This window comes from Tachyglossus aculeatus, chromosome Y4 (genome assembly GCF_015852505.1).
Source record: "Tachyglossus aculeatus isolate mTacAcu1 chromosome Y4, mTacAcu1.pri, whole genome shotgun sequence".
Classification (NCBI taxonomy): Eukaryota; Metazoa; Chordata; class Mammalia; order Monotremata; family Tachyglossidae; genus Tachyglossus; species Tachyglossus aculeatus.
In genome coordinates this window covers 1,989,015-2,012,338 of record NC_052096.1, presented here as the reverse complement: position 1 = coordinate 2,012,338, position 23,324 = coordinate 1,989,015, and the positions used below count along the sequence as shown (strand labels likewise).

General features: G+C 54.4%; 1 protein-coding gene across 1 annotated transcript; it reads left to right on the top strand.

Moving 5' to 3' along the window:
- Positions 1 to 974: 974 nt before the first annotated feature.
- Positions 975 to 22,391, top strand: ATF6B (activating transcription factor 6 beta). Its single transcript, XM_038768543.1, has 18 exons — positions 975 to 1,059; positions 6,483 to 6,562; positions 6,659 to 6,737; positions 11,617 to 11,723; positions 12,072 to 12,195; positions 12,561 to 12,646; positions 12,838 to 12,973; positions 13,140 to 13,271; positions 14,127 to 14,272; positions 15,889 to 16,074; positions 16,173 to 16,264; positions 16,965 to 17,123; positions 17,248 to 17,355; positions 19,607 to 19,694; positions 19,811 to 19,881; positions 19,995 to 20,106; positions 21,251 to 21,335; positions 21,700 to 22,391. The coding sequence occupies exons 1-18, from the start codon at positions 975 to 977 to the stop codon at positions 21,909 to 21,911; spliced, it is 2,088 nt and encodes a 695-aa protein (XP_038624471.1). The 3' UTR covers positions 21,912 to 22,391.
- Positions 22,392 to 23,324: the final 933 nt, after the last annotated feature.

Genomic DNA, 23,324 nt, shown 5'->3' with positions numbered 1-23,324 from the left:
TGTATCCACCCCAGCGCTTAGTACGGTGCCTTGTAGACTGTGAGCCCAATGTTGGGTAGGGACCGTCCCTGTATGTTCCCAACTTGGACTTCCCAAGCGCTTAGTACAGTGCTCTGCACACAGTAAGCGCTCAATAAATACGATTGAATGAATGAATGAATGGCACATAGCGCTTAACAAATACCACCATTATTACTATGATTAATAATAATGTTACCATAATACCACCAATATTATATATTACTAATATTATTAATATAATAATACAACTCTCCCAAAGGCTTGGTACAGTGCTGGGCACTCAATCAACACACCGTGGATTGAGGAAAGAGTCACGTGGGCAGCGAGGACGTGCTGCTGGCCCTTTAAACGCGAGGCTCCGAGGGGTGTAGCACCGCCCCCTGGCGCCCGCGGCCGGCGGCGCTGCCAGGGTCACCCGCGTCGCCATTGGTCGGCACCCCCGCCTCCGCCTCTGCTATTGGCCGGCGCCCGGCCTCCCTCCGCGCCATTGGTCGGCATCCCCGCCTCCGCCTCTGGCCGGCGCCCCACCTCTGCCTCTGCCATTGGCCATCGCCCCGCCTCCCTCTCCTCCACTGGCCGGCGCCCCGCCTCCCTCCGCGCCATTGGTCGGCACCCCCGCCTCCGCCTCTGCCATTGGCCGGCGCCGCACCTCCGCCTCCGCCTCTGCCATTGGCCGCCTCCCGGCCTCCCTCCGCGCCATTGGTCGGAACCTCCCGCCTCCTCCATTGTCCGGCGCCCCGCCTCCTTGCCCGCCATTGGTCGGCACCCACGCCTCCGCCTCCGCCATTGGCCGGCGCCCCGCCTCCCTCCCCGCCATTGGCCGGCACCCCCGCCCCCGCCCACGCCATTGGCCGGCGCCTTCCCGCGCCGTCCCTCATTGGCCCCTGGTTCTTCCGGGCCCCTCCTTCCCGGGGCCAGGGGCCGGCGTGTGTGGGGGGTTGGGGGGGGGCAAGATGGCGGCGGAGCTGCTGCTGCTCAGCGACATCGCCGACCCGGCGCGTTTCTTCGCCGACAACCTGCTCAGCGCCGAGGACTGGGGTCCGCGGGGCCCGGGGGGGTGCGCGCGAGGGGGCCGGGGGGGGGCGCTGACGAGCAGGTGGGAGAGACCACTGCCGAGCCCGGGGGGGCGGGGCCCGGGGAGGGTTGGACCACCTTCGGGACGGGCCGGGGGGAGCCGGGGCGGGGCGGACCAATGCGGGCCCGCGGGGGGGGCGCGCGCGGGGAGGGTTGGACCACCTTCTGGGACGGGAGGGGGGGAGCCGGGGCGGGGCGGACCACTGCGGGCCTGAGGGGGGGATGGGGGCGTGTGCTTCATAATAATAATAGTAATAATAATAGTAATAATAATAATAATGGCATTTATTAACTGCTTACTATGTGCAAAGCACTGTTTTAAGAGCTGGAGGGCGATACAAGGTGATCAGGTGGTCCCACGGGGGACTCACAGTTTTAACCCCACCCCCCCCCCCACCATTTTCCAGATGAGGTAACTGAGGCCCAGAGAATAATGATAATCATCATCATCATCCATCGTATTTATTGAGCGCTTACTATGCGCAGAGCACTGTACTAAGCGCTTGGGAAGTACAAACTGGCAACATCTAGAGACAGTCCCTACCCAACAGTGGGCTCACAGTCTAAAAGGGGGAGACAGGGAACAAAACCAAACATACTAACGAAGTAAAATAAATAGAATAGATATGTACAAATAAATTAAATAAATAAATAGAGTAAAAAAATATGTACAAACATATATATACACAGATAATGATAATGTTGGTTAAGCGCATACTATGTGCAAAGCACTGTTCTAAGCGCCGGGGGAGATACAAGGTGATCAGGTGGCCCCACGGGAGGTTCACAGTCTTCACCCCCATTTTCCAGATGAGGGAACTGAGGCCCGGAGAAGTGAAGGGACTGGCCCAAAGTCACACAGCTAGGGACCATCTCTCTATATTGCCGATTTGGACTTCCCAAGCGCTTAGTCCAGTGCTCTGCACACAGTAAGCGCTCAATAAATACGATTGAATGAATGAATGAAAGTGGCGGAGCTGGGATTCGAACCCGTGACCTCGGACTCCAAAGCCCGGGCTCTTTCCACTGAGCCACGCTGATAATAATGGCATTTATTAAGCGCTTACTATGTGCAAAGCACTGTTCTAAGCGCTGGGGGGGTATACTAGGTGATCAGGTGGCCCAATGGGGGGCTCACAGTCTTCATCCCCATTTTATAGATGAGGGAACTGAGGCCCGGAGAAGTGAAGTGACCAGCCCAAAGTCACCCAGCTGACAAGTGGCGGAGCCGGGATTCGAACCCATGACCTCTGATTCCAAAGCCCGGGCTCTTTCCACTGAGCCACGCTGATAATAATGGCATTTATTAAGCGCTTACTATGTGCAAAGCAGTGTTCTAAGCGCTGGGGGGGATACAAGGTGATCAGGTTGTCCCACAGGGGGCTCACAGTCTTAACCCCCTCCATTTTCCAGATGAGGGAACTGAGGCCCAGAGAAGTTAAGGGACTTGCCCAAAGTCACCCAGCTGACAAGTGGCGGAGCCGGGATTTGAACCCGTGACCTGTGACTCCAAACCCCGGGCTCTTTCCACTGAGCCACGCTGCTTCTCGGTTTATTTTTATTAAGTGCTTCCTATGGGCCACGCACAGTTCTAAGCACTGGGGGAGGTACATGGTGATCAGGTCATCCTACGTGGGGCCCACAGACTTAATCCCCATTTTATTATTATTTTTAACAATTACTACTACTTGGGCAAGTCACTTAACTTCTCTGAGCCTCAGTTCCCTCATCTGTAAGACGGGGATTAAGATTGTGAGCCCCACATGGGGCAACTTGATCACCTTGTATCCCCCCAGCTCTTAGAACAGTGCTCTGCACATAGTAAGCACTTAACAAATGCCATCATTATTATTATTACTACTACTAATAATAATTAATTAATACTAATTATTATTATTATTATGGTATATGTTAAGGGCTTACTATGTGCCAAGCACTGTTCTAAACGCTAGGGTAGATACAGGGTCATCAGGTTGTACCATGTGGGGCTCACAGACTTAATCCCCATTTTATTAATAATAATTATGGTATCTGTTAAGCGCTTACTATGTGCCAGGCGCTGTTCTAAGCGCTGGGGTAGATGCAAGGTCATCAGGTTGTCCCACGTGGGGCTCACAAACTTAATCCCCATTTTATTAATAATAATTATGGTATCTGTTAAGCGCTTACTATGTGCCAGGTGTTGTTCTAAGCGCTGGGGTAGATACAGGGTCATCAGGCTGTCCCACATGGGGCTCACAAACTTAATCCCCATTTTATTATTATTATTATTAATAATAATTATAGTATCTGTGAAGCGCTTAGTATGTGCCAGGTGCTGTTCTAAGCGCTGGATTAGATACAAGGACATCAGGTTGTCCCACGTGGGGCTCACAGATTTAATCCCCATTTTACAGATGAGGGAATTGAGGCACAGAGAAGTGAAGTGACTTTCCCAAAGCCACACAGCTGATAGGAGGCGGAGGCGGGATTAGAACCCAGGGCCTTCTGACTCCCACGTCCGGGCTCTATTCACTCTGCCATGCTGTTGAGCGCTTACTGTGTGCAGAGCGCTGGAATAAGCGCTTGGGAAACTGATATAACAGATTCATTCCCTGCCTAAATAAATAAATAAATAGATAGGTAGATAGATAGGTAAATAAATAAATAAATATTTATAAGTAAATAATCCCTAAATAAATATTTATTTATTTTACTTGCACGTATCTATTCTATTTATTTTATTTTGTTAATATGTTTTGTTTTGTTCTCCGTCTCCCCCTTCTAGACTGTTGGGTAGGGACCGTCTCTATGTGTTGCCAACTTGGACTTCCCAAGCGCTTAGTCCAGTGCTCTGCACACAGTAAGCGCTCAATAAATACGATTGATTGATTGATTGATTGCCCGCAACGAACTTACAGGCTAGAGGGGGAGAGAAACATTAATGGAAATAAATAAATGACGGAGAGGGACAGATGTGCTGTGGGACTGGGACGGGGGAATGAATAAAGGGAGCAAGTCAGGGCGACGCAGAAGCAGTTGAAGGAAAGGAATCAATCAATCAATCGTATTTATTGAGCGCTTACTGTATGCAGAGCACTGTACTAAGCGCTTGGGAAGTACAAGTTGGCAACATATAGAGACAGTCCCTACCCAACAGTGGGCTCAGTGGGGCCTTCGGCCTGACCCGTCAGTCAGTCAATGGTATTCATTCATTCATTCATTCAATCGTATTTATTGAGCGCTTACTGTGTGCAGAGCACTGGACTAAGCGCTTGGGAAGTCCAAGTTGGCAACATAGAGAGGCGGTCTCTACCCAACAGCGGGCTCACAGTCTAGAAGGGGGAGACACGTTCATTCATTCAATCGTATTTATTGAGCGCTTACTGTGTGCAGAGCACTGGACTAAGCGCTTGGGAAGTCCAAGTTGGCAACATAGAGAGGCGGTCCCTACCCAACAGCGGGCTCACAGTCTAGAAGGGGGAGACGAAACAAAACGTATTAACAAAATAAAATCAATAGAATAAATATGTACAAATAAAATAAATAAATAGAATTTATTCATTCTAATAAATAATAATAATATTCTAATAATAGAAGTACACCCCCTTCCATACAAAGATATATACATATATACAGGTGCTGTGGGGAGGGGAAGGAGGTAAGGCGGGGGGGATGGGGAGGAGGGGGAAACCATAAAACTACCGTCCCTGGGTGGGCTTGAACCACCAGCCTTTCGGTTAACAGCCGAACGCGTTTGAAGCATTTATTCATCATCATCATCATCAATTGTATTTATTGAGCGCTTACTATGTCCAGAGCACTGTACTAAGCGCTTGGGAAGTACAAATTGGCAACATATAGAGACAGTCCCCACCCAACAGTTGGCTTACAGTCTAAAATTATTGAGTGCTTACTATGTGCAGAGCACTGTACTAAGCGCTGGGGAGAGTCCAATATAAGACTATTTATTCTATTTTATTTTGTTAGTATGTTTGGTTTTGTTCTCCGTCTCCCCCTTTTAGACTGGGAGCCCGCTGTTGGGTAGGGACTGTCTCTGTATGTTGCCAATTTGTACTTCCCAAGCGCTTAGTACAGTGCTCTGCACATAGTAAGCGCTCAGTAAATACGATTGATGATGATGGTTCTGTTCTCAATCTACACTCACTCCCTTGGTGACCTCATTCGCTCCCACGGCTTCAACTATCACCTCTACGCTGATGACACCCAGATCTACATCTCTGCCCCTGCTCTCTCCCCCTCCCTCCAGGCTCGCATCTCCTCCTGCCTTCAGGACATCTCCATCTGGATGTCCGCCCGCCACCTAAAGCTCAACATGTCGAAGACTGAGCTCCTTGTCTTCCCTCCCAAACCTTGTCCTCTCCCTGACTTTCCCATCTCTGTTGACGGCACTACCATCCTTCCCGTCTCACAAGCCCGCAACCTTGGTGTCATCCTCGACTCCGCTCTCTCATTCACCCCTCACATCCAAGCCGTCACCAAAACCTGCCGGTCTCAGCTCCGCAACATTGCCAAGATCCGCCCTTTCCTCTCCATCCAAACCGCTACCCTGCTAATTCAAGCTCTCATCCTATCCCGTCTGGACTACTGCACTAGCCTTCTCTCTGATCTCCCATCCTCGTGTCTCTCTCCACTTCAATCCATACTTCATGCTGCTGCCCGGATTATCTTTGTCCAGAAACGCTCTGGACATATCACTCCCCTCCTCAAAAACCTCCAATGGCTACCAATCAATCTGCGCATCAGGCAGAAACTCCTCACCCTGGGCTTCAAGGCTCTCCATCACCTCGCCCCCTCCTACCTCACCTCCCTTCTCTCCTTCTACTGCCCAGCCCGCACCCTCCGCTCCTCCACCACTAATCTCCTCACTGTACCTCGCTCTCGCCTGTCCCGCCATCGACCCCCGGCCCACGTCATCCCCCGGGCCTGGAATGCCCTCCCTCTGCCCATCCGCCAAGCTAGCTCTCTTCCTTCCTTCAAGGCCCTGCTGAGAGCTCACCTCCTCCAGGAGGCCTTCCCAGACTGAGCCCCTTCTTTCCTCTCCCCCTCGTCCCCCTCTCCATCCCCCCGCCTTACCGCCTTCCCCTCCCCACAGCACCTGTATATATGTATATATGGTTGTACATATTTATTACTCTGTTTATTTATTTATTTATTTATTTTACTTGTACATTTCTATCCTACTTATTTTATTTTGTTGGTATGTTTGGTTCTGTTCTCTGTCTCCCCCTTTTAGACTGTGAGCCCACTATCGGGTAGGGACTGTCTCTATGTGATGCCAATTTGTACTTCCCAAGCGCTTAGTACAGTGCTCTGCACATAGTAAGCGCTCAATAAATACGATTGATTGATTGATTGATTGATTGATGGTGACTGTCGCCCCGCAGACAGCAGCCTGTACACCTGCCTGGATGGAGGGTCAGAGGAGCAGGCGCAGCTGTTCCGCTGCCTGGACCTGGACGTGCCGGTAAAAACGCCGACCCCTGGGAGAGGGCCGGGGGGCGGGAGGGGGCCCGGGCCGGGGGTCTCGCCCCCTGACATCTCCCCCTTCCCTCCCCCTCAGTTGGACAGCGGCTCCCTGGACCTGGGCATGGACATCAGCCCCCCGGAGCCCCCCTGGGACCCACTACCCATCTTTCCAGGTGAGAGCAGCACCTGTATGTATGTCTGTACATATTTATTACACTATTTTGCTGGTACATGTCTATTCTATTTATTTTATTTTGTTAGTACGTTTGGTTTGGTTCTCTGCCTCCCCCTTTTAGACTGGGAGCCCACTGGTGGGTAGGGACCGTCTCGATATGCTGCCAATTTGTACTTCCCAAGTGCTTAGTACAGTGCTCTGCACATAGTAAGCGCTCAATAAATACGATTTGTGATGATGATGATGAGCCCTTATCGTGTGCAGAGCTCTGTATTAAGAATTTGGGAGAGTACCATACCACAGACACATTCTCTGAAATGTCCTCTCCATCCCCCCCACCTTACCTCCTTCCCTTCCCCACAGCACCTGTATATATGTATATATGTTTGTACATATTTATTACTCTATTTATTTATTTATTTATTTATTTATTTATTTATTTATTTTACTTGTACCTATCTATTCTATTTATTTTATTTTGTTAGTATGTTTGGTTTTGTTCTCTGCCTCCCCCTTTTAGACTGGGAGCCCACTGGTGGGTAGGGACCGTCTCAATACGTTGCCAATTTGTACTTCCCAAGCGCTTAGTACGTTGCTCTGCACATAGTAAGCGCTCAATAAATACGATTGGTGATGATGATGATGAGCCCTTATTGTGTGCAGAGCTCTGTATTAAGAATTTGGGAGAGTACCATACCACAGACACATTCTCTGAAATGTCCTCTCCATCCCCCCCCGCCTTACCTCCTTCCCTTCCCCACAGCACCTGTATATATGTTTGTACATATTTATTACTCTATTTATTTATTTTACTGGTACATATCTATTCTATTTATTTTATTTTGTTAGTACGTTTGGTTTGGTTCTCTGCCTCCCCCTTTTAGACTGGGAGCCCACTGGTGGGTAGGGACCGTCTCGATATGCTGCCAATTTGTACTTCCCAAGTGCTTAGTACAGTGCTCTGCACATAGTAAGCGCTCAATAAATACGATTTGTGATGATGATGATGAGCCCTTATCGTGTGCAGAGCTCTGTATTAAGAATTTGGGAGAGTACCATACCACAGACACATTCTCTGAAATGTCCTCTCCATCCCCCCCGCCTTACCTCCTTCCCTTCCCCACAGCACCTGTATATATGTATATATGTTTGTACATATTTATTACTCTATTTATTTATTTATTTATTTATTTATTTATTTATTTTACTTGTACCTATCTATTCTATTTATTTTATTTTGTTAGTATGTTTGGTTTTGTTCTCTGCCTCCCCCTTTTAGACTGGGAGCCCACTGGTGGGTAGGGACCGTCTCGATATGCTGCCAATGTGTACTTCCCAAGCGCTTAGTACAGTGCTCTGCACACAGTAAGCGCTCAATAAATACGATTGGTGATGATGATGATGGGCCCTCATTGTGTGCAGAGCTCTGTATTAAGAATTTGGGAGAGTACCATACCACAGACACATTCTCTGAAATGTCCTCTCCATCCCCCCCGCCTTACCTCCTTCCCTTCCCCACAGCACCTGTATATATGTATATATGTTTGTACATATTTATTACTCTATCTATTTACTTATTTATTTTACTTGTACCTATCTATTCTATTTATTTTATTTTGTTAGTATGTTTGGTTTTGTTCTCTGTCTCCCCCTTCTAGACTGTGAGCCCATTGTTGGGTAGGGACTGTCTCTATATGTTGCCAGCTTGTACTTCCCAAGCGCTTAGTACAGTGCTCTGCACACAGTAAGCGCTCAATAAATACAATTGATTGATTGATTGAGAGAGGCCTCCCCCTCTGCCTTTTTTTTAAATGTCAAATGGTATTTGTTAAGCACTTACTGAGAGCTCACCTCCTCCAGGAGGGCTTCCCAGACTGAGCCCCCTTTTTCCTCTCCTCATCTCCCTCCTTCCCCTCCCCGCAGCACCTGGATATATGGGACTGTCTCTATATGTTGCCAACTTGTACTTCCCAAGCGCTTAGTACAGTGCTCTGCACACAGTAAGCGCTCAATAAATACGATTGATGATGATGATGATGATGATGATGATATGTTTGTACAGATTTATTACTCTATTTATTTTACTTGTACATATGTACTATTCTGTTTGTTTTGTTAAGGATGTGCATTATTTGCATTTCTAGACTGTGAGCCCACTGTTGGGTAGGGACCGTCTCTATGTGTTGCCAACGTGTACTTCCCAAGCGCTTAGTACAGTGCTCTGCACACAGTAAGTGCTCAGTAAATACGATTGATTGATTTAGCTTTGATTCTATTTGTTCTGACGACCTGACACCTGTCCACATGTTTTGTTTTGTTCTCTGTCTCCCCCTTCTAGACTGTGAGCCCGTTGGTGGGTAGGGACCGTCTCTGTGTGTTGCCGATTTGCACTTCCCAAGCGCTTAGTACAGTGCCCTGCACACAGTAAGCGCTCAATAAATATGATTGAATGAATGTCAGGCACTGTACTAAGTGCTTGGGTAGATAAACCCAACTCTTCCTCCCTTCAAGGCCCTACTGAGAGCTCACCTCCTCCAGGAGGCCTTCCCAGACTGAGCCTCCTCCTTCCCCTCTCCATCCCCCCCGCCTTACCTCCTTCCCTTTCCCACAGCACCTGTATATATATATATATGTGTTTGTACGTATTTATCACTCTATTTATTTATTTTACTTGTACATTTTTATTCTACTTATTTTATTTTGTTAATATGTTTTGTTTTGTTCTCTGTCACCCTCTTCTAGACTGTGAGCCCACTGTTGGGTAGGGACCGTCTCTATATGTTGCCAACTTGGACTTCCCAAGCGCTTAGTACAGTGCTCTGCACACAGTAAGCACTCAATAAATACAATTGAATGAATGAATGAATAAACCATCAATGGTATTGATTGAGCATTTACTGTTTATTCGGTCCCAGACTGAGCTCCCTTTTTCCTCTCCTCCTCTCCCCACTTCCCCTCCCCACAGCACCTGGATATATGTTTGTACAGATTTATTACTCTATTTATTTTACTTGTACATATGTACTATTCTGTTTGTTTTGTTAATGATGTGCATTATTTGCATTATGTGCATTAAACGCTCTGGAGAATGCATTACAACAATAAACAGACATATTCCCTACCCACACAAGCTTGCAGTCTCGAGGGCAGGGAGACAGACATTAATGTAAAGAAAGAAATTGCAGACATGGATATAAGTGCCGCGGGGCTGGGAGCAAGTTAGGGTGACGCAGAAGGGAGTGGGAGAAGAGGAAAGGGGGGCTTTGTCAGGGAAGGCCTCTTGGAGGAGGTGGGCCTTCAGTAAGGCTTTGAAGGAGGGGGAGAGTCCACCGTCTGTTGGGCTTGAGGAGGGAGGGTGTCGGGCGAGGGGTTGGCGACGAGATCGAAGAGATCGAGGGACGGAGAAAGTTGGCATCAGAAGAGGGAATTGTGCAAACTGGGTTGGAGTAGGAGAATAGTGAGGTGAGGTAGGAAGGGGGCGAGGGGGTGGACTGCTTCGAAGCCGATGGTGAGAAGTTTCTGTTTGATGTGGAGGAGGATGGGCAGCCCCGGGAGTTTTCTGAGGAGTGGTGAGATCAATCAATCAATCAATCGTATTTATTGAGCGCTTACTGTGTGCAGAGCACTGGACTAAGCGCTTGGGAAGTACAAGTTGGCAACATATAGAGACAGTCCCTACCCAGCAGTGGGCTCACGGTCCTGACTGTTTCTGCAGAAGAATGATCCAGGCAGCGGAGTGAAGTCTGGACAGGAGTGGGGAGAGACAGGAGGCTGGAGGTTGATGCAGTCATCCAGGCAGGATGTGCAGAGCACTGTACTAAGTGCCTGGGGGAGTCCGGTACAGCAGAGTCAGCAGGCACTTTCCCTGCCCGTAATGAACTTGCCGTCTAGCTGGGGAGACGGACGTTATTACAGGATCATCAGGTCGGACACAGTCCCTGTCCCACGTGGGACTCCCAGTTCTAATTCCCGTTTCACAGGTGAGGAAACTGAAGCCCAGAGAAGTGCGGTGACTTGCCCCAAGGTCACACAGCAGATAAGTGGTGGAGTCAGGAGTGGGATCCAGGTCCTTTGAATCCCAGGTCCAGGCTCTTTCCACTAGGAGATGCTTCTTCCCCTTCCCAGTGGAGCCGGGAGCCCTTGGATTGTCATTGCTCTCTTCTACCTTTTTTTTTTTAAGTGCTTACTATGTGTCAGGCAGTGTTCTAAGTGCTGGGATAGATACAAGATAATCACGTCGGACACAGTCTTTATCCCACGTGGAGATCACAATTTTATCCACCTTTAAAGCTGAAGTAACGGGCCCAGAGAAGTTCAGTGACTTGTCCGAGGTCACCCGGCTGACAAAGGGTGGAGCCGGGATTAAAACTCAAGGCCTTTTGACTCCCATCATCATCATCAATCGCATTTATTGAGCGCTTACTATGTGCAGAGCACTGTACTAAGCGCTTGGGAAGTACAAATTGGCAACATATAGAGACAGTCCCTACCCAACAGTGGGCTCACAGTCTAAAAGGGGGAGACAGAGAACAAAACCAAACATACTAACAAAATAAAATAAATAGAATAGACGTGTACAAGTAAAATAAATAAATAAATAAATAGAGTAATAAATATGTACAAACATATATACATATATACAGGTGCTGTGGGGAAGGGAAGGAGGTAAGAAGGGGGGGATGGAGAGGGGGACGAAGGGGAGAGGAAGGAAGGGGCTCAGTCTGGGAAGGACTCCCAGGCTTTGTGCACTATCTACTAGACCACTCTGCTTCTCTCCCGCCTCCGCTTCGTTCCCTCCTCTGCTCCTGGGTGGGATCTGATGTGCCCCCCACCCCCCCACCCCCCATCTCTGTGTCTCTGTCTCTCTCCCGGACTAGATCTGCAGGTGAAATCAGAACCGTCCTCCCCCTGCTCCTCCTCCTCCTCCTCCTCCTCCTCCTCCCTCAGCTCCGAGTCGTCACTGTCCACAGAGCCCCCCAGCCTGGTGAGTCCCTTGACCCCGGGGTTCAGGGAGGGATCCCCTCGAGAGTGGGGGGCGTTGCCCATTCGCCCCTTCCGAGGGGCGATAACTAACGGGTGATAGCTGCTTTGATCCCGGAGACCCGGAGCAGCAGCCCTGCCTCTCTCTGGGCCCACGGACCCCCGTCCAGAGACCCAGAGGGGCAAGCCGCCTCCTCCGGCTCCCGGGCCCCTCTCTCCAGAGTCCGGGAGGGGCGAGCCTTCTCCTCGGCAGTCCTGCCTCTCCTTAGGCCCCCCGGAGCCCACCCTCTCTCCGTCTTTCTGTCCCCCTCCTGAGTGAACTCCCTCCCCCTCAACCGCGCCCCTCCCACAGGCCCCCAGTGCAGAAGAGACGTCGGCTGTGAAGGCCGAGGCGCTCTGCCTCCTTGGAGGTGACCTCACCCTCCCACCAGGCTTCGTTCAGATCACTGTGGGCTCCTCCCCCGAAGACCCCTCAGGTAGCCAGTCGGCCGGGGCCCGAAGCCCCCGAGGGGCTGGGGTGGGCAGGGAAGAGGGAGGATTCTCCATCCACCCTGTTTGGGGGTGGGCAGCCTGCTGTCCATCGCTGCTTTAACCCCAACTCTCATCTTTCTGAGGAGGCTTCGTCACTCCTGTCAGAGAACCCTGCCCCCGGCCCCCGCTCCAGTCCGTTCCCCCTCTCCCCAGCTCCCATCCTTCTCGCCCGCCCCGGCCACAGTCCATCCCTGGATCCGGCTCCCATCCCTCCCCACTAACCACCACCACGACCCAGCTCCATCCCGCTCCTTCCCCCACCCGACCCCGATCTCCCCCCGGCCCAGCTCTTATCTGTCCCCCGACTCAGATGCAGATGCCAAGTCGGAGCCCGCGTCCCCATCCTCTCCGCTCAGCTCCTCACATACCATCCTCGCCGCGGAGTCTCCCGGCCAGGTGAGAGCTTCCTGCTTCCCGCCCCTCTGCCTCCCCTTCTGTCTCCTGGGGGTGCCCGAGGCGGTATTCCTGCAGTCCCATCCCCTCCCCACGGCCCAAGGGTGAGGGTCCGTCTGCCCCCCCCCCCCCGTTCCCCACAATGTGACGCTCTCCTCTTCACCCTTCCACCCCCTCCGCCCACTTCCCGTCAGACTTTGGGGGTGAAGGAGGTGCTGGGTTTCAAGAAGGAATCCCAGGCCCCCCAGCTCTGCCTTCTGGGGGACGTCCTGCCCCCCGCCTTCGGTTCCGTCCAGATCAGCGTGGGTCCCCTCCCCGAAGGCCCCTCAGGTACTCACCCCCCGAGGTCTCCGGGTCACTCGGGCTGGGAGGGTAGGGACCCGAGAAGCCGAGATTGGGGGGGGACGGGGGCAAGGGTGAATCCCAGGAGGGAGATGCCCGGATCGGCCTCAGTCTGCCCCCCATACAACCTCTCCTTCTTCTCCCCCCACCCCAGGGCAGGCCCAGCCCCAGCGGAAGCCTCTGTTACAGCCCAAACCGGTGGTGGTGACGTCCGTCCCGCTGGCCGGCAGCGCTTCGTCCCCCAGCCCCGCCGTCCTGCTGCAGCCCCTCGCCCAGCCCCCACCAGGTACACGGTCCAGGGGGAGCAGGAGGAAGAGGAGGAGGGAGAGGGGGCGTAGAGCCCGGGATGGTCCCTCCAACCACCCCCTGGGAAGCTTCCCTTCTCATCAGTCTGTCTAGAGGATTTATCAAGGGCCTACTATATGCTGAATGCTGTATTAAGCACTCGATACTGTACGTAACCATGAGTCCTGTCGTCAAGGAACACACTGCCCTGGAATAGCCCCTGGAATATATTACGGAGAGGAGGAAATAATAGAGCATAAAGTATGTAGAGAAGCAGCGTGGCCTAGTGGAAAGAACCTGGACCTGGGACTCACCAGACCTGGGTTCTAATCCAGACTCCACCATTTGTCTGCTGGGTGACTTTGGGCAAATCACTCCTCTGGGTCTCAGTTCTCTCATCTGTCAAATGGGGATTAAGACTGGCAGCCCCACGTGTAACAAGGACTGAGTTCAACCTGATTATCATGTGTCCACTTCAGCACTTAGTACAGTGCCTGGCACGTAGTAAGTGCTTAAAGAAAAAAAGGCAGGGAGTGGATAAGTTGGTGGGAGATACTGGGGGCTGGGTGAGAACTCCCCTCAAAAGTGAGTCTAGGGGCACGAGGCAGGTGGTGTTCCCAGCCATCGGAGGAATCCCAATTCCCGGCTCGGGGCCGAGGCTCACCCCTTCACCCTCTGTAGGGTGTCGAGGAGGGGGCTGGGATCAGCGGGAAGGGTTCCCTGGAATCCTCTGCCCCGGGAGGTGTCGGCGATCTCTGGGGGTCTGGAGCCCAGGAGACGGGGCCTTCCCAGAGGGGAGGGGGTTAAAGGGCAGGGGGCTAAGCCTCCCCCCCTCCCCTCCCTTCCTCCCCACCAGTCCCCCCGGGACCCCCTGTCGTCCTGCTTCACGGGCCCGTGTGCGTTCAGGCCTCCCCGGTGGAGGGTCCGGCCCCGCCCGCCCCGAGGCCCGAGAGGAAGAGCATCGTCCCGGCGCCCACGGCTGGGACCCCCTGCCCCCCTGAGGTGGATGTGAGTCCGGGGCGCGGTCGGGTCGGTCGCGAGTCAGTCGTGTTTGGTGAGCGCTTCCTATGTGCAGAGCACCGGACTGAGCATGTGGGAGAGTCCGATATAACGCTATAACAGACACATTCCCTGCCCACAGTGAGCTTACAGTCTAGAGAGGGAGATGGATATGAATAGAAATAAAAAAATGATGCATGTGGACATATGTGCTGTGGGGCTGGGCGGGGGGGGGGATGAATAAAGGGGAGCAAGTCAGGGCGACGCAGAAGGGAGTGGGACCCCCGCCCCCACAAAAGATACAGGGTTGGCCTGACTGCTTGTAAGGTTCCTCCCCCTTCCAGAACAGTTGACTGATACTGGCGGAGTCTCAGACCAGGCCCAGCAGGAACCGCCTCCCTCAGCTGTGGGACTTGTTCTTAACTTAAACGCGGGGGTCCCCGGCTCCCCCCACCCTCCCCACCCCTCACCGGCTCGACCGGCCTAAGCAGCTCTCCTGGGAAGCCCGTCCGCCGCTCCGCTCCCCCAGCTGACCCTCTCGGCCTTCCCGGGGCCAACCCCGCCGCTCCCTCCGGAAGCCGGCAGGGACTCCCCCCCTCCTCACCGGCCTCGCCCAATTCCTCCCGTATGATTGTCCGGGCTCCAGATGACATCACCGTATGAGTGGCTGGCATCCCGTTCCAGTGTTTCCCTCTGGGAGGGGTCCCGAGGCGGGGTGAGGTGTGAGGGCCCTGCCCGAGAACCCCCCCCAACCCCTCCGCCGGCCTGTGCACCCCCAGCCGCCCACCCCCACGGCCCCCTCTTCTCGGGGCGGCGCTGCCGGCCTGACATGGTGTCCCCCAGCCGAGGAGAAGGCAGAAGAAGAAAGGAGGAGGGGTGGAGGGGTACGCGGGAACCAGAAGAGGAGAAGCTGGGGTAGCAGAGGATTTGGGGGGCAGCGTGGACCCCGAGCTAGGTGAATAGGTCGGGGGGGGGGTGGCGATCCTCCAGCGTTCTTGGGGCGGGCCAGCCGCCCTCCTCCTCCTCTACAGCTGAGGAAGGGCAGAGACTGGTGAGGTTTCTGGGAACCGAGATTGAGCAGGGGCTCGGAGCGGAAAGCGGGAGACCCTCTCTGCTCCATCTGGAGAGCTCCGCATGCAGTAAGCGCTCCCTTCAAAGCCCTACTGAGAGCTCACCTCCTCCAAGAGGCCTTCCCAGACTGAGCCCCCTCCTTCCTCTCCCCATCCCCCCCGCCTTACCTCCTTCCCCTCCCCACAGCACCTGTATATACATATTTATTACTCTATTTTATTTGTACATATTCTATTTATTTTACTTTGTTAATATGTTTTGTTTTGTCTGTCGTCTCCCCCTTCTAGACTGTGAGCCCTCTGTTGGGCAGGGACCGTCTCTAGATGTTGCCAGCTTGTACTTCCCAAGCGCTTAGTCCGGTGCTCCGCACACAGTGAGCGCTCAATAAAGACGATCGAATGAATGAATAAACGCAGCTGAGTGAAAGAGAGGGAGAGCGGCGGCTGCCGCGGGTGGGCCAGAGTGGCGTCCCGGGATGGGAGGAGAAGGGGTGGGGGCGCGGTGTGAACCCCCTTCCCCCCGCCCCGCCTCCGGCCTTGGGTCTGCAGGTGAAGCTGCTGAAGCGGCAGCAACGGATGATCAAGAACCGCGAGTCGGCCTGCCAGTCCCGGCGGAAGAAGAAGGAGTACGTGCAGGGCCTGGAGGCCCGGCTCCAGGCCGTCCTGGCCGACAACCAGCAGCTGCGCAGGGAGAACGCCGCCCTGCGCCGACGCCTCGAGGGGCTCCTGGCCGAGGTCAGCCGGGACCGCCGAGGGGGGCCGCCGCGGGGGGACCCACCCCGGGGTGGCCCGGCGGGGTCTCACGCCCCCGCTCTCCCCCCGGGCCCCTGCAGAACAGCGAGTTGAAGTTCGGAGCCGGGAACAGGAAGGTGGTCTGTGTCATGGTCTTCCTGCTGTTCATCGCCTTCAACTTTGGGCCCGTCAGGTGAGGTCCCGGACAGCGAGGAGACACTTCCTCGCCGCCTCCCCGATTCGGGATTCGGCCTGGCCCCAACACCCCTCCCTGCGCGTATTTCCGCGTTCAGGGTGGTAAGAATAACTGTGCTGTCTTTTAAGCCCTTACTACGTGCCAGGTGCTGTACTAAGCGCTGGGGTACATCCAAGCTCATCACAGTCTCTGTCCCACACTGGGCTCACCATCTTAATCCCCATTTTACAGATGACTTGAGCGAGGCCCAGAGAAGCAAAATGACTTGCCAAAGGTCACACAGTGGACAAGTGGTAGAGCCGGGATCAGAGCCCATTTCCTTCTTACTCCCAGGCCCGTGCTCTATCCGCTAGGCCACGCTGCTTCTCGTAAAATAGCCCGATGCGTTGGCCGGGAATCGAACCCGGGCCTCCAGTGTGGCAGGCAAAAATTCTCCCACTGAACCACCGCTGTCTGACGTCTGTGTCCTCGTCCTTTCCGATGGTCCTCATTCCGCCCGCCCCTCAGTCCTTTTGGTACAGGCTGGGCTTCTCCCTCCAGCCCCGTCGTTGGCACAGCCCCTGCTGACCCCCCCCCACCCAAAAGGACTAGCGGGGCAGTCTGGGGGGGGTGCCTACGGGGGGGAGCAGCCTGGGGAAGGATGGGGGCTGACTGGCACCCGTCCCCCTCGCCGTCGCCCCGCCGTTTCCGCCCCCAGCATCACCGACTCACCCTCGGCCCCCACCTCGCTCCGGGAGAAGGGGGTGGAGCCGCGACCCCGGAGGCACCTGCTGGAGTTCTCGGGGGACCCGCCCCGGGAGGTCCCCCCGGCCCTGGAGGAGCCCCGGCCCAGCACCCCCAGCCGGCCCCGCTTCAGGTAAGGGCGGGCATGGCTCCCCCGTGGATGTATGAGGGGGTGGAAGGGGACGACGAGAGGCTCCCCCTCTGCAGCTGGGGTGGCCCTTGCACCCCGCCCTGAGCCCCGCCGTCCCCCCCCCCAGGAACCTGACCGCCTACCCCGGGGGCATGAAGGAGCTGCTGCTCAGAGATCTGGACCAGCTCTTCTTGTCTCCAGACTGCCGCCACTTCAACCGCACCGAGTCCCTGCGGTAAGGGGGCGGGGGTCAGACTGGCCGGGCTCGGGGTCACCTGTCCTTGCGGTGCCGGACCAGCTGGGGATGGGGCCCCCTGCGCCTTGGCTGCCCCGGGGCCACCCGGGAGAGGTGGCGGGCCTCACCCGTGCACAGATAGCTTACGAAAAGCCAGCGTCCCGCCAACCACCTCGGCCGTTTTTTCCAATGGTATGTATCATCATCATCATCGTCAATCGTATTTATTGAGCGCTTACTATGTGCAGAGCACTGTACTAAGCGCTTGGGAAGTCCAAATTGGCAACATATAGAGACAGTCCCTACCCAAAAGTGGGCTCACAGTCTAAAAGGGGGAGACAAGAGAGCAAAACCAAACATACTAACAAAATAAAATAAATAGAATAGATATGTACAAGTAAAATAAATAAATAGAGAGTAATAAATATGTACAAACATATATACAGGTGCTGTGGGGAAGGGAAGGAGGTAAGATGGGGGGATGGAGAGGGGGACGAGGGGGATTATTAAGCACTTAATAATTAAGCACTTACTACGTGTCAGGCACTTGGAGAGCTAGTTTTTCCGGTTGGACACGGTCGCTGTCCCAAATGGGGCTCAAGGTGTAGGTTGGAGGAAGGAGGATTGAGTCCCCATTTTACGGTTGAGGAAACTGAGGCATAGAGAAAATAAGTGACTTGCCTGAGGTCACCCAGCAGGCAGCTGGCAGAGGTAGGGTTGGAACTCAGGTCCTCCGGACTCCCACGCCCGTGCTGCTTTGTTGAGCGCTGACTGCATCATCATCATCAATCGTATTTATTGAGCGCTTACTATGTGCAGAGCACGGTACTAAGCGCTTGGGAAGTACAAATTGGCAACATATAGAGACAGTCCCTACCCAACAGTGGGCTCACAGTCTAAAACGGGGGGACAGAGAACAAAACCAAACATACTAACAAAACAAAACAAACAAATAAATAAATAAATAGAATAGATATGTAACAAAATAAAATAAATAGCATAGATATGTAAATAAATAGATATGTAAATAAATAGAATAGAGCACTGTACTAAGGGAGTCCAATACAACAGAGGTGGTTGAGGTAGATTTGGGAGTCATCCCCAGGGAGGTGGTAGTTGATGCCGTGGGAATGAGTATAGATTGAAAGGAGATGGGAACGCGGAACTAGAGGCGCAGTGTGGCCTGGTGGGAAGCGCCCAGGCCTGGGCGTCAGGGCACCTGGGTTCTCAAACCAGCTGGGCCACCGACCTGCTGGGTGAACCTGGGCGAGTCAGTTCACTTCCCTGTGCCTCACCTTCCTTCCCGAAAAAATGGGAATTCAGTGCCTGTTCTCCCCCGTACTTAGACTGGGGGTAAGTCAGTTTGCTTCTCTGTGCCTCAGTTCCTTCCGCTAAAAATGGGAATTCAGTGCCCGTTCTCCCCCGTACTTAGACTGGGGGCAAGTTAGTTTGCTTCTCTGTGCCTCAGTTCCCTCCGCTAAAAATGGGAATTCAGTGCCCGTTCTCCCTCCTACTTAGACTGTGTCCAACCTTGACTTGCCCCCTCCTTCCTCTCCCCCTCCCCATCCCCCCGCCTTACCTCCTTCCCCTCCCCACAGCACCTGTGTATACGTATATGTGTTTGTATTTATTACTCTATTTGTACATATTTATTCTATTTACTTTATTTTGTCAATATGTTTTGTTTTGTCGTCTGTCTCCCTCTTCTAGACTGTGAGCCCGCTGTTGGGTAGGGACCATCTCTAGATGTTGCCAACCTGGACTTCCCAAGCATTTAGTCCAGTGCTCCGCACACAGTACGTGCTCAACCAGTTGCCTCATTCGTGAAATGGGGATGAAGACTGAGCCCCTCGTGGGACAACCTGATCACCTTGTAACCTCCCCAGCGCTTAGAGCAGTGCTTTGCACATAGTAAGCGCTTAATAAATACCATCATCATCATCATGGGGATCAAGACTGTGAGCCCCCCGTGGGACAACCTGATCCCCTTGTAACCTCCCCAGCGCTTAGAACAGTGCTTTGCATATAGTAAGCGCTTAATAAATACCATCACCATCATCAATAAATACGATCAAATGAATGAATCTACCCCAGCGCCCAGAACACGGCTTGGCACGTTGTAAGCGCCTGATACAGTAAATAAGTCAAAAACAAAACCTGAGCCTTTAGTAGTAGAGAGAGAGCCAGCCTAAGGTGACAGAGGCGGCGCGGTAGGGGAGGGTGAGGCTGACCTTTGACCTCCCCGCCCCAGGCTGGCCGATGAACTGAGCGGCTGGGTCCAGCGGCACCAGAGCGGGCGGAAGAGAAGCCCCCAGCCCCGGAGGGCACGGGAGAGGCAGGTGGGAGCCCCGGCGTTGGGAAACGGGGTGCCTGCCGGGGTGGGGCAGCCCTGGGGAGCCGCGAGGGCGGTGTCCGGCCCAACCCTCACACTGTTGCACCCCCCCTCCTCTTTTAGAAGGCTCAACTACGGATGAAGTCACCTCCGGCCCGCACCGTCCCCCCGCACCCTCCTGGCCCTCCTGAAAGGCGAGTTGATCCCCCGGGGCAGAGGCCCAGACGCCTCCTATTTCCCAGGGGGGCGTCCCAGAGGCCCTCCCCACTGGGGTCCCCCAACCCATCTTTGCCCCTCCGCCCCTCAGGGAGTCCCTGAGCCAGCTGCAGCTCTACCGCCACCCCAAGCACTCGGAGCCGGAATTCTTGGATGCCATCGACAGGCGCGAGGACACCTTCTACGTCGTCTCCTTCCGCCGGGTGAGGCCTCCCCCCTGCCCCTCCCCGTTCCAGCGCCCCGGGCTTGGGGTTCATTCATTCATTCAGTCGTATTTATTGAGCGCTGACTGTGTGCAGAGCACTGTTCTAAGCGCTTGGGAAGTCCAAGTTGGCAACATAGAGAGACGGTCCCTCCCCAACATTCATTCATTCAATCGTGTTTATTGAGCGCTTACTGTGTGCAGAGCACTGGACTAAGCGCTTGGGAAGTCCAAGTTGGCAACATAGAGAGATGGTCCCTCCCCAACATTCATTCATTCATTCGTCGTATTTATTGAGCACTTACTGTGTGCAGAGCACTGGACTTGAGAAGTCCAAGTTGGCAACAGAGATGGTCCCTCCCCAACATTCATTCATTCAATCGTATTTATTCATTCATTCAATCGTATTTAGTGAGCGCTTACTGTGTGCAGAGCACTGTACTAAGCGCTTGGGAAGTCCAAGTTGGCAGCATATGGAGACGGTCCCTCCCCAACATTCATTCATTTATTGAGTGCTTACTGTGTGCAGAGCTCTGTACTAAGTGCTTGAGAAGTCCAAGTTGGCAACATATAGAGACGGTCCCGCCCCAACATTCATTCATTCATTCATTCAATCGTATTTATTGAGCGCTTATTGTGTGCAGAGCACTGTACTAAGCGCTTGGGAAGTCCAAATTGGCAACATATAGAGATGGTCCCTACCCAACATTCATTCATTCATTCAATCGTATTTATTCATTCATTCATTCAATCGTGTTTATTCATTCATTCAATCGTATTTAGTGAGCGCTTACTGTGTGCAGAGCACTGTACTGAGCACTTCGGAAGTCCAGGTTGGCAACATATAGAGACGGTCCCTACCCAGCAGCGGGCTCACAGTCTAGAAGGGGGAGACGGAGAACCAAACAAAACATATTAACCAAATCAAATAAATAGAATAAATATGTACAAATAAAATAGAGTAATAAATACGTACAAACATATGTATGTATATACAGGTGCTGTGGGGAGGGGAAGGAGGTAAGGCGGGGGGGATGGGGAGGGGGTTGGGGATGGCAGGAGAGTGGTGGCCGGGCGGAGGGGGCATCGGGGCCCGCTTGCCCACCCTCCCGCCAGCCACGCTCTACTTCTTCGGGGCTCCCTAGGACCACCTGCTCCTGCCAGCCATCAGCCACAACAAGACGTCCCGGCCCAAGATGTCCTTAGTGATGCCCGCCATGGCCCCCAACGGTAACGAGGGAATGCCTCCACGGCAGGGGTTGGAGCGGGCCCGGGCAGGGGGCAAGAAGGGGAGCGCCCGCAGTGGGCCGAAGGAAGGGAGGAGAGCCCTGAGGGCCGGGGGGAGAGCAAGAAGCAGGAGACTTCTGGTAGGGGAGAGTGTCTGGGGCGATCCATCACTTAGCACAGCGCTTTGCACGCAGTAAGCGCTCGATAAATACAATTGAATGAACGGATCTAGTAGAGAAGCCGCACTGGCTGCTGAGAAGGTGGCGGGGTGGGGGCAACACTGCTGTTTTGCCTGATAGCCTTGGAGAAGCCCGAGTCGAAAGGGGTCTGACGTGAGTTCTTCTCTCCCCCCGCCCCTCCGGTGTAGAGACATTGTCCGGCAGAGGCCCCGGGGACTACGAGGTCATGATGCAGATCGAGTGTGAGGTGATGGACACTCGGGTGATCCACATCAAGAGCTCCACCGTGCCACCCTCCCTCCGCCCGGCCCCCGGCAACGCCACCAGGGACCCCCTGCCCCCGCCGGCCCCCGCCCGTCGCCCTCCCCTCCACCGGCCCCTCTACCTCGGCCAGCCCTGACCCAGACCCCTCCGGCCGGCACTGATTCGTAGCTGAGAGGGCAGGGGGCTAGATTCTCCCTCCCTGCCCCCAGGCCTCCTGACTCTGGGGTGAGAGGGGAGGGGGTTGGCACTGTCAGGTCAGGGGGCAGGGCCAGGCCAAGGCACTTAACTTGGTTGGGGTGGGGTGGTGCCCAGCACCCCTTCATTCATAGGATGGGTCTCCTTTCCCTCTTTTTGCTGTGGGATTCAAGGGACCAGTTTTTGAGGGTTCTTTTCTCTTCCTGCTCATGTTCTACTGTTTCTCTGGTGTTGGATTGGGGAGGGGAAGGAGGTGGTCCACCCGATGGGCCTGGAACCTGTGAGCTCCGTTTTTACATTATGGGGGAGGTGTGGATGTCCTGGTAGGGGAGGGAAGGGCGACTGGGCTGTGTGTGCGGTTGTGTGCGTGCGTGCGTGCTTACGTATGTGTGTCTCCCTATTTTTTATTATTAAAGAAGACAGAACTAGAGGGGGTGCCGTCTAACTGGCAGATGGTCGGGGTGGGTTCGGGAGAAGAAGCGGGGGACAGGGAGCGGGGCCTCCAGCCCGCGTCGTCCACCAGTCCGGGTGTCCAGTTCCCAGGCCCGAGGCAGGGCGGGAATGGGTGTCCCGGGACTGGGTCACGGACCGCTCCGGAATGTTCCCGGATAAACAGGAAGGAACGCGGCACCCCCCTCCACCCCCCATACTGTGGAAAGGGGGAGTCATAGGCGCCATCACCCAAGGACAGGCGCGGCCCCAGGGCGTCCTCCCGTCGTCCGCAGCCCTGGCCCGAGACAAACAACAGGAGCAGGGAGCGGGCCAAGGCCCTCGGCCAGGAAGGCGGAGGGAGACCCCTCCCAAACCAGAGGTGGCAGAATTGGGGATCCTCGGCGTGGGAAGGGGGCCTCGTGAGAGGAGGTCAGAGGTCAGGGCCCGGGGATGTGGGCCTAGTCTCCGGCAGGCTCGCCTCCCTTCTGGCCCCTCTCCTCTGGTCCCCCCCAAACCTACCCAGCCCTCGGCCAGCTGCTCCTGATCGTCAGCCCCAGGGGCACGACCCTCACCAAAGCCGCTTGGGCCAAGGAGGGAGGCCCTGGGCCAAGTGGGCGCCCGGAGGATTGGCTGGCCCCGGACCAGGCCGGGCCGAGAGCCCGGGCCCCGGGGGTGGCGGGAGGGTGAGGCGAGGAGCCGACCGGACCTTCACGTGTCCAGGCAGGCCCTGGGTGCCTTCCCCTCCCTGCCGGCCACTGTTTGGGGTGAAAATAAAGCGGAGTAACCATGGCGACTCAGATGGGGGCTCCTAGGGGTGGGGCTGTCTGCAAACAGGCCCCCTTGCCTCCTACAGCTACAACTCCCCACTTCCCCAAGGAGAGGGATTGGAGGTTGGTTTCGCCAACTTTTCTCCCTTCTCTAG

Coding starts and splice junctions, on each gene's coding strand:
- ATF6B (XM_038768543.1), top strand. CDS start 975: ATGGCGGCGGAGCTGCTGCTGCTCAGCGACATCGCCGACCCGGCGCGT. Junction 12,974..13,139: donor CCTCCCCGAAGGCCCCTCAG/GTACTCACCCCC, acceptor CCCCCACCCCAG/GGCAGGCCCAGCCCCAGCGG. Junction 16,265..16,964: donor TTCAACTTTGGGCCCGTCAG/GTGAGGTCCCGG, acceptor TTCCGCCCCCAG/CATCACCGACTCACCCTCGG.